The sequence below is a fragment of the Psittacula echo genome, assembly GCF_963264785.1.
Source record: "Psittacula echo genome assembly, chromosome: 3".
In the NCBI taxonomy this organism is placed as follows: Eukaryota; Metazoa; Chordata; class Aves; order Psittaciformes; family Psittacidae; genus Psittacula; species Psittacula echo.
Window position 1 is genome coordinate 8,008,458 of NC_137736.1, and position 18,310 is coordinate 8,026,767.

The 18,310-nt window shown below is 40.5% G+C and overlaps 1 protein-coding gene across 1 annotated transcript in view; it reads right to left on the reverse strand.

Annotated features, from left to right (window-relative positions):
• The window catches only part of TBX15 (T-box transcription factor 15), a gene marked incomplete at both ends in the record, with an annotated part of 93,429 nt that overhangs the window by 23,859 nt on the left and 51,260 nt on the right, over positions 1 to 18,310 (reverse strand). Inside the window, 4 exons of the mRNA XM_080613073.1 lie at positions 2,199 to 2,366; positions 2,716 to 2,887; positions 5,493 to 5,594; positions 13,787 to 14,000. Coding sequence (XP_080469199.1) covers positions 2,199 to 2,366; positions 2,716 to 2,887; positions 5,493 to 5,594; positions 13,787 to 14,000 — 656 coding nt within the window. The remainder of the gene's footprint in view (positions 1 to 2,198; positions 2,367 to 2,715; positions 2,888 to 5,492; positions 5,595 to 13,786; positions 14,001 to 18,310) is intronic.

An 18,310-nucleotide genomic window follows, 5' to 3' on the forward strand; every position in this document is an offset into this window, starting at 1 on the left:
TGTGTGTACAGAGACAGATATGTTCTGTGGAGGATGGAATTACAGCAGAGGGAATCCCTGTGGTGGATTTGCTAACATTTTACAATTGTTTCCAGAGACACTTCTCCCAGTAAGACAAATTTTACAGCCACTGGAGGGCATGCAGGCATATTCAGGGGATTTCCACTTATTTATAAGGAAAAGATTTCCTCAATCCTGCAGAATATCCTTTACTGGTATTATAAAAATACCTCCTAAAAGAAAATTTAGGGGGCAAAACCCCACGTGTTTGGAATCCAGAGAAACAGGAAGAAATTTTAGTGCTTCTTTACAGTGAGGTAGCTTATAGAGCCAGTGCCTGAGAGGTGCCCTCCCTTGGCACCTCCACATCAGTGTAATTATGTCTTACAAGTCTGGTCATTAGGGAAGAATGACAGGCTTATTTCTTGTTAATTCTCCTTTCTTTTTCCTCTTTCCATGTCTGGGCTACAGTTAAAAGTCTGTGGAGTACATGCATTTGGGTGAGGGGGGGCAGGAAATTTCCAGTGCTCCAATGGCTGGAGCAAACCCACCATCGTGTTGCAATATTTTTTTCTGCTGGAATAGTTGATTCATTTTGGATCCTGACTTAAGTCTTTTAAGTGGACTAGACTGAGAAAAAGCTAGGAATGGGCATTCAGAAGCAGTCATGACAGCGTTGTTAGGATGTTGCTATAAACTGCCCTAAAGTGATCTGACATGGGTCTGTCCCTCCACCCAAGAATACTAAATACAATGACGTCCACTGTGTTCATGAAGTTATTGTCCAGAAGAATAGAAATCATGATAGAAAAAAATATTTTCTTCGCTCTTTCTGGTTCCAGACTCCTCTGCAACTTATGGCAGTAAATAGTATAACCTATTTCCCTAACAGGCTTGAAAACAGGTTATTTTTCTTCTAAGACAGTTTGCGCCCTCATTCTTCTAGCTTATACCTTACACTTTTTAAGCAGGTGCACTATTAACACAGTGAAAGTTTCACCAACTGAGATTCTGATTCACATAGCTGGGAAAAAAATACCTAACACAGCCCTTTTAATGCCCTGACAACCCCCACCTTAGTAAGGAGGCGAATGGCAGGAAAGGGAAATAGGATGTGCACAGTTACCTCTCACTTAAGAATAAAATAGGGAGTATGCGTACATGAACAAGAGAAAAGAAGCACACTGGGCCTGAAGCATTACAGAGGTAGTATGAAGGCTAATAGGAATCCTTAAGCAGAGGTAGGTGGCAGATGAGCAGTACATGAGGAGACTGCGAAGGGAATGGATGGAAATAAAGAACTTATACATTTATGTGTGCACTGAACATGCCTGCAGAAGCAATGAAGCAAACTCCACAATGACTAGGACACTGCCCACTGAAGGAGAAGGGGGAGCAAACATGTAATTCACAGCACAGTCTTTCTAAATCTCCTCTCTTTGCCGGTGTCTCAACGGCTCACATTTTACTAACAATTAATTTACACTTAAAGATACCATATCTTTGGGGAAAATACGGATAGACAGGATACTCTGTAATCAAACACTAGTGTGCACTGAGATTACATTTTGTAATGCCATGAAGATTAGTTTAAGAGAAAGGGCAGATCAGTGACAACATCAAGGTCTATACAGAGAGGATCCTACTGTGGCAACACCTTTTCCTTATGATATCTGATGTCAATAGTAACACTCTCCACTGGGAATCGTGCAAGATCTGAATCAAACATGAATTATGCATTATCACTTGCAATACATGGACTGCTGCTGCTTATGTTCAAAGGCTTCTTTGGTCGACAAACTGATGAGATTGTGTTTCTCTAAAACTTTTTTGCTTCACTGCTTAAAAAACCAACTATGTGTTTTCTCTGTGAGATAACAGAACTGGACTAGTTGTACTGCCTTAAAATTACAGTGGGGATAGGACATGAAGCAGCAAGGCAATGTGACCACAATCTCTTTATGGTTGACATCACCTACTTACTTTACAATAAAAACTGCAGGTACCTTATCTGCAAGGTGTTTTTCTGGCTAGATGCCTCACGTCTACACACTGTAGCAGAAATAAAACAGGGAACTTGTGAAGAGTATGATCTTCTTGAGCTACATTTCTCAAAGTTAACATCTCAGACACTTTGAGCCCACTGATGTTTTTATGAACACCCATCACAAAAGGAGTCTGAAGGCATGCAGCTTTACCTGTTGATTTTGGTAAGCTGTCACTGTTGTGAAGACAGTCTCAGGGAAGTTGAAGGTTTTCACCCCATCTCCTGAAGGAACTGGTTTTGTAGGAGAAAGATCACTGCTGAAATCCTTGCGGATGACATGAACACGGGGCTGGTACTTATGCATTGAATGCAAGATTATCTGAAGAAAAACAAAAGAATAAGGGAAAGGATTATTTTTGTCAAATATTCCACATGTCATTTAGATGTACAAGGAAGCAGGGCTGGAGTAAGGCTAATATGGAGAAAATCACCCTTTTCTTACAAGTATGCATCAGATTTTGCACTATGTGCACAGAGAAAAGAGCTTTATAGGATCAGGCAACATTTTGAGGAAAAATACCTAAGTAGGGAAAAAGGCTTCATAGCTGTGAAGAGTGGCTATAGACGTGTGCCCAGCAGGACACAGGAATATCAAAGCAGCAGCACCCTTTCAAGTCTGAGAGGAGCAAGGCTGGAGCAGCAGGCACCAGCATTAGCTTCTAACTTACATGGCCTTGATCATCAAGCTCGTTGTTGGTCAGCTTGAGCTTGTCAAAACTGACCACCTGCCTCATCCAGGTGTCTCCAGAAGCCAGCGAGTCAGGATGGATGTAAACCCTTGGGGGCACTGGGGAGTCTGCATTGCCAGCCACCATCCACTTGGAGCTGTGATACACATACCTGAAAGAGGAAGGGTAGATGGCTATGGGAAGTTGCCACTCACTCAGTCACTGGAGGAACATTTCCAGGGCTCTCTCTCTCCAGCCACCCTACCGCATGCACCCCAAGCTCTCATTTGCAGTCAGGGTAGAATGTGCTTTATTGCAACCTCCTACCTTCTAAATGAAAGCCAGATTACCCCTGAGCCACTTGTTCAGACTTGATTCATTATTAAAACCACCTTTGCAGCTCTTTTCCCTGTAAAACTCTGCCACATGTGGCTTCTCAACTCCTTAACCCTTTCTGAGTCAAAGGCTAGAAAATGTGAGTAAACAAAGCCCCCTGAAAATGTTAATAAATGCCCTGTAATTTCTGGCAATTTGCAATGGCTGTCATGCCAGACTGTGCAGAACACATGTGTCTTCACACAGAAAGATCAAAATCCAATGATTTTGATTTGGTTTTCCACTGGAAAAAAAGATAAACCAGAATTTCTTGGTTTAAAATGTTGCAAAATAGGAAATTCCATGTAGTATTGCAAATGTTAGGATTAGAGTAAAAAATAACATTTGTGTTCCAGATTTTTTGTGATCTTCTGTGTTCCTGATCTCCCCATCCCAAATATGCCATAAATTTCTCTACTACACCTTTGTCTAGACACGTTTTTTGCTTTCTGTCCTGTGGCTCCTTCAGCCTGAGGCATTTCATAACCAGTCCTGCTAATACCTCTGAGTTCTGCCCTGTGCTGTCCCTCACTGGGTCTCTGCTCAGCTCTGCTAAGCTATTTCAGTCCATGCCTACAAACAGTGACTCATTTCCTGTATTTTCACAAGAAAAACAAAATAATAATAATCTGCTCCCTTCACTGCTAGCTTGCTCTATGTGGCTACAAAAGCAAACAAGGACAGAAACAAAGTGTAAGAACAATATATTACTTTTCAATGTTAGCACTGTTAGAACACTCAAAGTGGGAAAACATCTAGCTGAGTATCAGACACTACCTTGATGCTTCCCAAGAAAAGCATTTTTCTGAGAAATATTCTAAACAATCTGAGAGCAAAAATGTAATATTTAGCATTTGAAACAGAGGATCAATTCTTGAATCTTTGATATGTGATGCAGCGAAGGCTATCTGGGGAAAAGAGTGACTAACATATCTATCTGGACTTGTGCAAGGCATTGGGCACTGTCCTGCGTGACATTCTTGCTTCTAACGGCCCAATGGCTAAGTGGAGACCACTTAGTGGTGTTCCTCAGGAGCCAAAGCTGTTCAACCTCTTTGTCAGCAACACAGGCAGTGGGATTGATGCAGCCTCAGGAAGTTTGCTGACAACACCAAGCTGTGTGGTGCAACTGACATGCCAGAGAGAAGGGATGCCATCCAAATGGACCTTGACTGTGCTCTGATGAGACCCCACCTGAAGTACTACATCCAGCTCTTGGATCCACAACATAAATAAAACATGGACCTGTTTGAGCAAGTCCAAAGGAGGGACATGAAGATGATCAAAGGGCTGGAGCAGCTCTGATCTGGAGACATGCTGAGAGAGCTGGGCTTGTTCAGCCTGAAGAAGAGAAAGTTCCGGAGAGATCTTATAGCAGCTTCCAGTGCCTAAAGGGGGCCTACAGGAAATCTGGAGAAGGAGTTTTTACAAGGGCATGTAGTGACAGAACAAGAGAGAATGGCTTTAACCTGCCAGAGGGGAGATTTAGGATAGATACAGGAAAAAATTATTCCCTGTGAGGGTGCTGAGGCGCTGGCACAGGGTGCCCAGAGAAGCTGTGGCTGCCCCATCCCTGGCAGTGTTCAAGGCCAGGTTGGACAGGACTTCGAGCAACCTGCTCTAGTGGAAGGTGTCCCCGCCTGTGGCAGGGGTGTTGGAACCAGATGATCTTTAAGGTCCCTTTCAACCTGAACCATATTATGATTCTGTGAATCTATGATGAAAAGACTTTCTCTCAGGGTTTTTTAACGAGTATGGATAAAGCACCTCTCTCTGGATAGTTTTCTGGGATGCAGAGGACCATGAGTTTTCCATAGTACTTTTTAGGAGCAGAATCCCATTAATATCAGAGCACTCTCTTCTTCCTGTCTTTCAGCTCAGCTGTGAAGATTCACTACAGGGTTTCTCAATGGCTCTACATTGTAATTTAGGGCCCATATCCCCCTGTGACTGCTCTGCTGGACAATTAATGCATTTAAAACAAAAATCACCCAAGTTAGCTCAGGCCAGACCCGAGATGCCCATCTTGGTTCAGCTGCTGCATTACCCATTCTTTTCTTGCTGAAGCAGTTTTAGAGGCTCCAGACTCCCCACTGATACCTCCAGTTATCAGTAACCTCAGACAGTCATTGCTAATCATGTCAATTGTGAAATGCATGCTAGGGATCTCTGTTTAAAAGCTGCTATTTGAAAAGAGCAAGATTTCCATCCGAAAGTGCAAAAGAGTATATTAACCTCTGGGTTTATCTCATGGTTCTGGTCAAATCAACTGTATTGGTGTAAATCAGCATGGTCTCTTCTAGCATACATTTGAAATGGTGTATAATAGCATCTGTCTTTCCTAGGCTGTCATTGATGAAAGATTATCATAAAGTTCCTACCTCTGCACCTGAAAAGCTTACCTGTATCTCTTGTTATCCACAGGCACAATGTCCATGGCAATATAATACTGCTGGTGGGGATCCAAACCTGTAATTTTGACTCTCATGGCTGGAAACATTCTCCTAGGAAAAGAAGAGTAGAAATCAAGAAGAAAATGGTGAATAGAGAAGCTGAAGGGGCTCCTTAGACCCCTCTCTGACACCAGCAGCACATTCTTTTACACAGCCCAGTTCTTGGCATAACTCCTCTAGGCTTGATGTGGGTCATTCTAGCAACGACTGTGCTGGAAGTGGTTTGAATCTTCAGATTTTTCCCACTTAAGAAAAGGGGTAGCAGAATAACAACCTGTGGGTAACAATAAAACACTCCCAGTCAAACATGTTGTCTGTTCCCAGCTCCTAGCAGACAATTCTGACATGCTCCACACAAATTATCCTCTCTAGGCATTTCTAGGATGGACAGTGTACCTTCTTCCTGGTATGTTTTCTGCATATTAATGAAATAATATTTAAAGTAAACCCATCAGTCTGAAAGATACCTTCACTCTTATGTTTACAGTTATTTAAGAAAAAAAGTCACCAAATTATATATATATGCTTAATATATATTAAAAATAAGCATATATACAAATATATGCTTTATATATATTAATAATAAGCATATACTAATATATGCTTGTTAGGCACATATTCCACATTTAACAGAAACACTGGTGTTATCATCATGATTTCCTTGAAGTCCTGGTAGTATTTTCTTTTTTGTGCAATCTGTTTAATAAGTGTTGTCTTTTCTACATCATACAATCCACCTATGTCTTAAGTGTTTTCTCCTGATGAGCAAGTTATGAAACTCTACAACAGCACAAATCAATTCTCAGCCATGAGAAGCTATTTTATTCTTTCCCATCTAGGCCAAATACACCTATTTGCAGAAAACGGTGGGAAGAAGGAGGTTGGTCCTCAGCCTTCACCTTACCCACAGCTCTTTCGTTTCAGGACATTGAGAAAGCAAGTTCTGACCTATTAGTTAACTACATCTGCATTGCAAAAGGACATTTATCATGGGGGGCAGGGAGAGCACCACAACGCAGCTGCTGGAGCACAGCTAATCCCAGTTATGAGAGACATAAAACTGTCAGAAGAATTGTCTGCAGAAACCCTTCAAGGAAAGAGCAGACTTGTGGAACTGATGGTGTGAGTTTGATAGCTGAATGATGGAGAGCGGGAAGAAATAACGGATAACTCTTACATGGCTCGAGGGCATTACCTTGTTTCTACCACAATGGCTCATTAAATCTGCCAAGCCAAATGGGGACAGGATGTGGCATTTTACAGCCCAGCTCTCCTTAATTGGAGAGAGGTGGCTTGAGAGCAGCTTAAGAGGTAGGTCATGTTTCAGAGAGCTGATGAGAAACCCAGGATTAAATCTGAGTCTCTTTGGGTCTAAGGCTGTGCATTATATTGGGAAAATTGAACACTGCATGTCCCAAGAAGCTCTGTCCAAATCTGCAACCCTGTGTAAAGTTGCAGTATCGCCTGTGGGGTTGTTTGCTTATGAAATACCTTGTAAAAGATTACTGCAGACCATTCGACAGGCTTAGAGGCTAATCTCAGAAGTGATTAGACAGAGCTTGGCTGATCTCAGTGCTTTCTCTCAGGTTTAAGTGCACTTCCAGAGTTTTGTAAATTATTACCAGTTTACTTTTTCTGTGGGTGTAAAAGTAACTTAGGTTTCTTTACCATAAGGATGCGGCCTGAAAGTGTCACAGCAGGTGTCAGCAGCACTGCTGTGTAGAAAAGGCAAAATGGAAAATACAAGCAGTGGCAACATAGAGATGTACTCAGGTGCAATCCTGGCTAAGTCCCTGTGCTCTGTGTTTCCTCTTGGCTGACTCTTGGCTCATCAGAGGCACCAGCCCTACAGAAAATAGGAAGCTCAAAGGTTTGGAAGAAATTCAGGCCATTTGAATATGGCTGTATTAATAAACAGTCAAGATTCTTTCATCTAGAAAGATATCATCTAGTTTTATAGTCAACAGCCTCAGACACAAAGGCCGTCTGTTTTCGTGGAGAACACATTGTGACATCTGATATAGTTTAGGAGGAGGCTTTATATCAGCAGCAGTTTGGGATGATCAAGTTATTTATATGTTAGCTTTACCACTCAACAGGAAAACAGTATTCCTAAACTTAGACTATGAATTTATATGCAGTTCCCTTTTAGGGGAAATATGATGTGATATGAAATAAAGTATTACAATTACTTTAGGGCCACATAGAAGTGTTTTTAAAAGCCTTTTTGCAACAACCATGTGCCTCAGTCTACTCAATTCTCTCCTCTTTCCATAATGAGAATGAGGTTTCTGAATCTCTGAATGTGAAGAAAATTAATTTTATATAAAGAGTTCTGAAACCTGATTAAAATAGTATTTGACAGCACAGTAGTGTACTGGTATTAAGAACCATGCCTGGAACTTTCAGCAGTAGAAAGAAGTACTTGGATTGTGGCAGCCAGCATTTTGTTGTTGTTGTTGTTTAAAACATTCATTTAATACAAAAACTCTAGTTAAATTTTCCTGTGTGAAAACTGTTCAAAGAAGGAGGATCATAGGTATAGCCCCAAACTGGACTTTTTTTTCCAACAAGCATTAGGTTTCAGTTTCTCATCCTTAGGTGCCTCAAGGTGACAACTCTTAGCCCTGCTCCTTGGACCAGCACGTACGATGCTTGTGTCAAGTTGGAACTGTCTTCAAAGCTGGCCTGCACTGAGTGAAGGCATGGGTCAGATGGCCTCCAAAGACCCCCTTCCAACATATATTCATTCTGTTTCACAGCTTAGTTCTAAAGAGGGCAGTTCCCCATTAGAGGATAAGAGATTAAAAGATACCTATCAGGTTGCCACAAAACACAAATGCAGTTCCTTGAAGCTCTTCAAACATTGGAAATGCTCCTTAGTGAGCAGAAGTCAGATGAGAGTTCTAAAGGATTGATACAGTTTACCATACAATTTTCATGACTGCTTAGTGAAATGATTTATACACTGCATAAACAAATAGGATTAAATTTGCTTAAGGGTGACATTTGCTAAATGCAAACACTAAAATGAAGCAATGTGTTCTTCAATTGTAGCAAAGGACAATTTGTCTATTGGTAGGAACAGGCGGAATAGTAATTTCACAGTCATAAAAAAATCTAGTTGAGAAACTCTCAAAAGAATTTGATTTAAGTTGGCAGATTAAGTATACACAGTATTTATGATGTGCTTGAGTTTTCAGGGCAGCCTGAAGTTATCATTGCTGGTTTAGACCTCATATTTCCTTGCATTTCAGACTGGTGCCAAATGTATTTTTCTTTAAGAAAACAAACCTGTGAGGAGTGAAAGTGAGGCAAGGCAAGAAAGGCAAGGCAAGGAATACCTTTCTGTTTCCCTCTGCACTGTCAGATCATATAGAGGATATGTTTGTGTAGACTGGAAAGACTGAGGGCAGGGTTTGGGAGCAAAAAGATGTCTTGTTTAGGAGGGAGTGGGAACACAGCAGATCTTCTCAGTATCTCCCAAAGGGGACATTTTGTGGAAGCTGGAGAAACCTTACCTGGCCCACTGGGCCAGAATCTCTGGGTGGCATTTTGGTAGCTGTAGCTGCCAGCCCTCGCTCTGAGAAGTCCTTTCCATGGGCCCCTTCAGAATCCACAGAGCTTCAGAACAAAATCCCTTCTGCTGTCTCTAACTGAACAGCACTGTGAGGCCTTTCCATTCTTCCACTGGAAATAAAAAAGCCCCAGTTGGTAATGTAAACAGCCCCAAGTACATTTCAGACAACTCAAACTCATGGTTTCAGGGAGGCAAGAAACTCCAGACAAAATACCATTTAACCCATCAGGAGGCACAGAGGAGTCAGGAGAGGACAAGGTCACTTGTTCCACTCAAAGAGTTGGATTTTCCAACTCTTATTACTGAGCCCGATCACAGCACTTAGGTCTGAGCCATCCTGCAGTACAGATCCAATTACTATGATACAACAGTTTAGATCATTTTTCTTTGTTGAGATGAGATTCTGGCTCTGTGACAGGTAGAACCTAGGTCCTCAGAGGAATACTTCCTGGCTATGCCTGTGTGCATGCCATAAACAGTAGGCTGCACTTCCCTTCTAGAGCAAGACTTCAAGCACTCTTCATAGTGTATATTCCCAGTAATAAGTACACTCTGCTTTCCCTTTTGGGTAGCACTTCTATGCAACAGTTAATTAACAGTTACCCCTGCAGCTCAGGTGACCATGAACTTCAGCTAGGGATTGGAAGGGGTGTGTGGGAAGAATTCAGATTCCTCTTCTGACATTGCCAGGGTACATTCATGACCACCATAGGTGAAGGAGAGTAGAGAAAAAGAGTTAAAGATGCTTTTAAGACTAGTTGCTTAAATCAGTATGACCTGGGGCTTAAGTTGAATTGTTTTTATTTTATGCAAAGTGTAAGGTTGCCTTTCAAACAAAAAGGAGATAAAGGTGATTGCAGATTTGAATGCACTGCAGCTGACAAAAAGCTATCTGCATCTGTTGCACAGAGAACAAAGGAGTCTTGTTAAAAGCATCTTATTAAATTCTGAATAACAGCGTTCTGGTGGAAAGGAAGAAAGGAAAAGTTCTAAGAGGACTGATGTAGGTTACAGCAACAAACAAACAAAAAAAAAAAGGTATCTATAAATACAGCACCAAGAAAAGAAAAAACAAAGCAGAATTAAATTCGAGTGAAAGTCTGAAAGTTAGAAAGTGTAGTAGACCTGACGTAGACAGGATATAGCTCCAGAAATATGTTTGAAATGAGAATGTAGGTTAGAAGCTAGCATTACACAGTAAGAACAGAAAGACACTCTGGGGTCAGGCAGGAACCAAGCAGTGCCTTACAAGTCATAGAAAATTAAGGAGCGGCTGCAGTTATAGGCAACTGAGTCTGTAATTACAAGGGCTTTCAAAACAAGAAGACCTTGCAGGACTCAAACAGGGTTTGAAAAGACAAAGCAACAAGAAGAGCAAAATTTTCCCTGGGGAAGGAAGAAGTTGCACATTACACTGTGTGTCACTCACAGTTTCAGTAAGTAGTAGGAAAACTTCAGCAAATAACACCAGTTCTGCTATTTTTGCCAGAAATCATAAAATCTAATCTATGGGATGCATCATATATCATGCATCCCATATGGAGCACTGCTAGGCTCAGCTCTCACCCCTCATAGATACATCCTCTCTGAAAGAAAAATGTTCAACCTGAGAAGTTAAACATTTAATTTGTGAATTTTATCATACCTATAAGGACTGTCTCCAATAAACAGATGTAGTACATAAAAAACTGCCCAACTCTTCATTGTGCTTTACAATGGTTAACTGCAAATATAGTCAGCAGAAAAAAAAAAAAAAAAAAACCTTCAATACTGTTAACATTGCTTCTTGAGAAGAATGTCATCAAGCAGTCAAAATACATGTATTTAGTAGCTATATAGATTTTGTGTGGGCAGCCAGTGATGAGCCAGTTTGCCATCAGGACTCAAGTAATGATAAGTATCTATTTTCAGGAATAAAGAATGTTATTTAGGATTGTAAAGAATATATGATTTTCACAGTAAGTTATGACTGTAGGGTGACACATGGTCTTTCATAAGCGGAACAATTTCCAAGACTTGAGTTTGCAAAGGCACTTGAGAATGCTATTAATGGTGCTACAGAAAAGAATCTCAGAAAGAGCCATTCTTTCCAGTCGTTACAGGTTTTCTAAATCTATTCCCTACTAAAAAAAAATCATCAAAATACATATTGGTTTGGACTTCTTGAAGTTAAGGTGTCTGTTATTCTTAACATGTGCTGTTAAACACCTCTGACAGCTGCATAAATAGGGAAAGGTATATTTCATCATAAACTGCAGACTCAGGTTTTCCTCAGAGCATAAACGTGTCTCCTCTGAAACATGAAAACCAAAATCTTTGAGCTAAAATCTAAGAAAAATCAAAACTTTTTTTTTTTTAAATCTTCTTTTTAATTTGGGTCCAGGTTGAAACAAAGAGAAAAAAGGGGGGGGGAGGGAGTATGGGGGGGGGGGAGGGAGGAGGGAGTGAATCTCGATATTTTGGGGTTTGGAATACTTTTTACAAAATGGGTCTCATTTTTCCTGGCATGGTGCTTCACTGGAACTGTAATTCAGGTGCATCAAGTACGCACATGGAAGGAAATATATGCATCTTGAAGTAATACTTAATCAGCTTCCTTTTACTACTGTGTAATTAGGGATATGCACCTATTGCTTGTTATGATGATATGTGATGTGTGAAACCTATTTGTCAGAAAGGCAACACGAATGGCAAGTTCCATGAACCACAGCTGACATGAAACAATTCAATTCTTAAATATCAGAACAAGAGTTTTATATTAAGCGTGTCAAAATACATAGTTCCAGTCAACACGTAGGAGTTTATAACTTGAAGACAGATGACAAATTTCAACAAATAATAACAAAAAAACCCCCAAAGACCAGCAATGTATGTAATATTGCAATTTCCTAAAAACTTTTAAGGAACTACAGAATCTTCTTTGTATATGTCCATCAGTCTCACCAAATAGAATTTTTTTCATTTTTGGGCTGGTCACTATGCTATATCTCCCCAGAATATTTCACTGTTTTTCCCCATGAACGCTTCCTTCTCCAGGACCCCTGCAAATGTTGTCTAGGCTTTTGTGAGTATTTGCATTGAACTATTTGAAAATTGCAGTGACATTCATGTTGCAATTGTTTTGATGACTTTAAAACAAAACCAAGACCCTGTAATCAAGGTGTAGCTTTTTAAGATCCTTTTATGGTCAGCTACTTCTTTCAGAAGTGCGCGAGCTGCCTAAATAATCTTCATACCACTAAACTCTGGGCATTTTATTGTGCACTGGTGTCGGAGGCTTTGAGGTATTTATGCTGCTATGAAGTCCACTCCGTGCATTGTAAGAGAAATCATTATAGATAATCCAGTGGGTAACAATATATTAAGTTTCTGAGACAGCATGTCCAGAAACACCACCAGGACAACAAAGTCAGAAGCAAGAAAGTTGGTTCTGCCAGTATCATATTTAATGATGCTGGATAGATCATTTAATCTGTTTAGGTCTCAATTTCACACCCTATGAAAAGAAGATAATAATTTTCTGTGTCTGCTTTGACACCACCAGAGAAAAGGTGATGCAGAATAGCAAGTATTATAATTCCTCTCACTTTGCCTCTTCCATTCGAGGCAGCAGCCCACTCTGTAGTGATGCAAAATGCTTCCTGTGCCAATGAGATTGTACATATCTAAAGCTGGGAGCTAATCTGGCTTTGATAATTTCAGGGATATAACTGACATAACTTCCTCGAGTTTTCTGAGGTTACAGAGCAACAGTGCTCACTTCACAAGAAAGTGAAACAAGAAGTTTAGCTCTTCTGGCAATTTCTGAGAGCACAGACATGGAACAGAGTTATAAACAGCATATTTTTCCCCCAAAACTGGGGGTAAATTCCCTCATGCGAACCTGCGGAAGGGGCAGAACAGCTCCAGGGCCGGTCACGTGGTCGGTGAGGCCGGCGCTGTCCGTGGTGCTGACGCTTTTAGTCAGGGCATTGATGGCCATTAACACCATTAGGTGGATGGAAGGAACGTTACGTGAATCAAACCGGGCTAAAATTCCCAGTTTAAGGAATCCAGAAACTCACAACTAGCTCCCAGCTGTGCTTTTGGCAAACAGATAGCAATGAAGATATTACCACTGGCTAACAGCATGGCAGGGTGAGGTTTTCTTTTTAAATAAATCTGGTTTATTTGTGGCTGTTCCTAACCTCATCTGACATTGTGTCATTTGCAATAGCAGAGGGAAACATTAAGCCTGCACATTTTTTATACAGGAAGTCATTAATATCTTATCTATTTAGAATTGCAGGAAGACATTTGTTTGGTGCAAAGGTTTAAATCAACAGGCTCATGAAGTGCTATGGGAACCTGAAAAGAAACTCAAATAGCATACCCCCAAATTCATAACTCGTCCTAAATTCAATACAGCCAACAGTACAATGATCATTTCCTGATTTATTTTCTCAAAGAAAAGACTATCCTCAACAGTTTCCTGCAGCTGCCAGTTCTCCTTTGCAGCCACTGATTCAGGCAGTAATACAAAACAACTTTACCTGTCTTAAGAAAGCCAGTAGGCAATACAGCCATGAAACTATGACAGCCATTTCTTCTACATAGTTATTCTTTTTTTTTTTTTTTTTTTTTTTTTTTTTTTAAACTAGATAGGAAGCCAGAGATATCTTACCTGCCTGCTTTTGTGATGATCATCTCAGTCCCAATGTCATGAAATCTTTTCCAGAGGTCAGCACACTGCAGCTCTACCTGGATCTCTTCCATGGATGAAGGTGGAGGAGGCTGAGGGCCTGAGCCACCAGATGTAAGGTCAGAATGGGAGCCGAATGAGCAGGACGTCCTTTCTGCCAGCACCTCTGTATCTGACCCAGTGCTCTGCTCTGAGTCTGCAAAGGAAACACACCAGGTAAGACACTTCAGTTTTACCTTCTGTGAGGGGTAGAACGCCAACAAGGGAAGAGCTACAGAACAGTACAATGGCCTTTATATATATATATATTTATTTATTTATTACATATATAAACATATATATTTATGGTTTGTTGTGATTTATGTCCTGATTTGGGGCTTTGGGTTTCCAACATGACATCTGGCATTTTTGTAAAGTTTTAGAAACAGCTGAGAAAAGGACCCTTGACATAAAATATAAATAGTAACAAACAATGTTGGGAATGGTGAACAAAATAGAGATTAAAAGATAAAAATGGAGGGAAAAAACCCACAAAAAGCAAAAAACAGTAATTCAACCCATAGTTTCAATCCAAGATTAGATAGGCTCAGTGGAAAAACAACATTCCATTTAATTGAATATCCTCACGCACTACTATTGAAGAGTTGGTTATTTTTAAACAACACAGTTTTCTCCTTTTAATATTCTTGTCATCAAAAATAATGAGCTTTTTTTTCATTTTTCTATTTGGCAGCGCCATTTTGGAAATGTATTTTGTTTGCTCCTATAATATCTTTTTCGGAACAATGACATTTCCTGGGAAAATAACCATGCAGCTTTTGGTGAAGAAAATGCTCTAGGCTACTGAAGGACAAAAAAGGGAGATAGTAAACATATGGAACATGTTACCAAGGAAAGAAATTGAAACAAATTGCGGAAAAGAACATATGAAACAACCACCTCTTTTTATGTGGGAGAAGAAGGCTTGCTCTAAAAATGAGCAAACAAATAAGAAAGTGTTTTCACTCATTTATAAGTCCAGGTTGGCATATTGAGTCAGATGGCCATTTCTTTGCAAAAGTATCTCATGTATGCATTAGGTAGGTAAAGTGTATATATACGGTCCTAATTCTCATGCAGGAGGACTAAGATGTAATTATGCAACTAGCGGCTCTTTTGCAACAGGGTGCACACTCACATTACATCAAAATAATTCACAATACATTCTGAAAAGCAACGTGTTTATGTTTTGGACCTGATTTTTAATAAACTGCTGATTGACAGAGGAATAAAGGGATGTGAAGCACTCAAACGCCTCAAGAAGAGCTCTGTGGATTTCAGAAGAAGGTACAGAAACAATACCTTAGAATACTCTCATTGATCACATAAGTACAAACATCCCAGAGAAGCAATAAAACATCTATTTGTACAAACAGAACATCTCTCTGCACTTGAAGAAAGAAAGAGATATCTCTGACTGCAGGGAAAACTTAAGGAGACAAAAAGTAACAATCTCTGTTAAAAATATGATTGTATCACCCCAGCTAAAATTCCTTCCATACCAAGCAAATGCAAGAAACTCTAATTCATGAAGGCTGAGTCTCACATTTACACTGTTTCTGACAGTGTCTCCTGGAGCTGCTTGCACATCAGTGTAGACGGCTATAGTTAAGAAGAGGCTTGGGGAGAAGATTCCACCTGCAGAACAACCAACCCTGCCTCCTGTCACATGGAAACATTTCTGGAAAACTCATACTGCTGCAGTGGTATGGACAAGAAGTATTTGGCTGATAAGTGCTATCAGGAAGCATTTATAAGGATGCTTTCAGTAAACTTTGCCAATTATTTAGACAATCTGCCGGTACAATGTAGAAATTCCCTAGGACATTAGAAATGTTTGGTATGTATTGCTCTCAATCCATTCTGAATATGGAGCCCTTTATGTCTCCCACTGACTTCCAAGTTAGGCTGAAGCAATAACAGGTCCATCTGTCTACAGGTGTAGCACAAACCTACCATGAGAGGAGACTAGTACTACACCCAAAACTGATACCTTGGACAAAAGCTGATTCAAGATAATACTAGTTAACCGGCTGGGGTTCTGTGATTACAAGACAGAGAATCAATCTGAGAGAACAGAGGGGATGAAACATTTGCTCCCTGCTTCAGAAGCCCAGTGATGAAGAGGCAAAGTGATAGATATCTGCTTCCTTTAGCTGAAATTATTCCACCTCAAAGGGTTGGAGTAAGTAAGCCTGAGTAGGGGTCACTGCGCTTAGGAAATTTTTTTCCTAGCAATGATTAATAACTTTATTCTTCAACAGAAAACAAGAGTATGCTTCACAAATCACAGTAAGAACTTTTTGTACACCTACTCTTGTGCTGAACTGTTACTGAAAAGTCTTACATCTTCTCTGAGGTCCTAAGAAAGTAAAGTTAGACTACATTATCTGGACCTAGGGAAAAGCTTTCATTATGGGGTCTTCCTCCTGAAATGAAGTACTAACTGCTAGCTTGAATCTACAGAGGCTGGTTTATGACACATCGTCTGTGCTTGGTTCAGGCACTCAGAAACTGTGCATCGTCTAAAGCAGTACGGCAAACGGCCAACAGATGGCACTTGGCTAGATGCTGTACCTGCATCATTTCAGCGCTTCCTGTACAGCCTTTCAAACTGAGCATGTGGTTGGAGCCTTTGGGATCCCTGGGAATTGACAGAATTACATGCTGCAGAAAATTGAATATCAAGAGACTTAAGCCCTTATCGCTGATTTTATGCTGATATCACTAAACTGGCTTTACAGAAGCTTCTTTAGCTTCTTTTAGAAGGAGGTTTTGACAATGATGGAAGTGGAAAAAGAGCCACAACCTTGGATATAATTTGCCATGCTGGTACAAATCAAAAATTGCAAAAAGAATTTACTAATGGTTGATAAGCCAGCATCTACCCAACCATTCACTACCACACAAAGGATAAAATAACATTTTTCTTACAAGGACTATTATTTTGTGCCTTGAAGTATGATGGATAATTACCCTCAGATCAAAGCACAGAACAGCAGGTACCTCTCCTTCATTCAGTTTTGGAAATGGGAGAGGGAGAGTCACTAGTGTTGCTGCTCTTAGTTCAGCCTCGGTAGGCACTAAGATGGGGGTTGTGTTTTCTTCAGCCTTTCGTCAGCTAAACCCACTTGAACAGTGTCATCCAGTTGGAGACACTGAGTTCATTACAGACCCAGGGAATTCAGGGAGGTTAGGTGTATCTGACATAGGAAAATCCTTCCTAATGACATCTAGCTCTATAAGACTCTGTGACTCTTAACTAGAGTTCCCTACATGTGTTAGAATTTTGACTTGATCAAGAGACAGGTGTGAACATCTGTAACTGAGCGACACAGAAGGGTAACAAGATAAGTCTTAAAATATGGTACTTAATTGTGGCAGCTGGCAGCTAGCACAGATCAAGCCAGTTTGCTGCACATACCTGCTCACAAGGAAACAAGACAAAAGATCTGAGTTTTCTTCAGCATTCAGACTGGGAGCTTGACTCTTTTCATACACCAGCTTTGGTGGAGCATGACTTCACTAAACTCAAAGACATTACTTCTACTTTACATTGATGTAAGCAGAGAGGAGTTAGGGAGTAGCTTCTGAAGCTGCAAAATAAAACAAGGCTGTGAACACCAAGGTGCTTAGTGTGGCTGGTACTACATATTGTGTCTAGCTGAAGGACAAACAGGATTTCTGAGGAAGATAAACTCCCTATAATTTCTCCTAGGTCCAAAGAGACAAGATATGATTATTTGCCTTTCCTTAATGAGATACTTTGTACAGAAGTCCACATGTTGAATACCCTGTTGGATAGCTTCCTATCATCCCTTCTTACCACACTGACCACATATCCAGCTACTGCAGTTTAAATATGTTGGACCTGGAGGAGAGGAAATTCCTTAGCCCTTTCAAGCAACCTTTGAGCCCAGCGACAAGACCACAGGGTCATTTTCAGAGCTCCCTACAGTACACCATGGCTGTTGCTGAGATTACAGAGGAACATTAAACTTGTTCAGATTTTATTTTCCTTAATCCTTTTCCCATTTCTACTATCTCCAGATTGCCCTGGAAATCCTCAGCTCAATTTCCTTTGATCCACAAATTCCCAGGCTTCTTGTTGGCAGATAGGAAGGAAAACACCATTCTCACAAGCATGGTGACTCTAAGGTCAGCATCCCTGCTGAGTGCCCCAAGATGATGGAAAATAACTCCAAACAGCTTCCTGCTCCAACATTATGTGTCCAGGGATCAGAGGCCTGTTACATAAACTGTAAGCTGCTACTGCCTGACTTCTTTCTACAGCTCAGCTGCCTAGTATTCCTCATGCACATTCCCTGCTTTCTCATCAATCTGATACAAGAGGCAAACTGGTATGTGAGATATTAAAAGACATTAATTTTCTAAGCAACTTCGTACATGGATCTTTAGCAGAATTTTCTCTGCAGCTGGAGACCAGCAGGGCTACTGCTTCCCTTA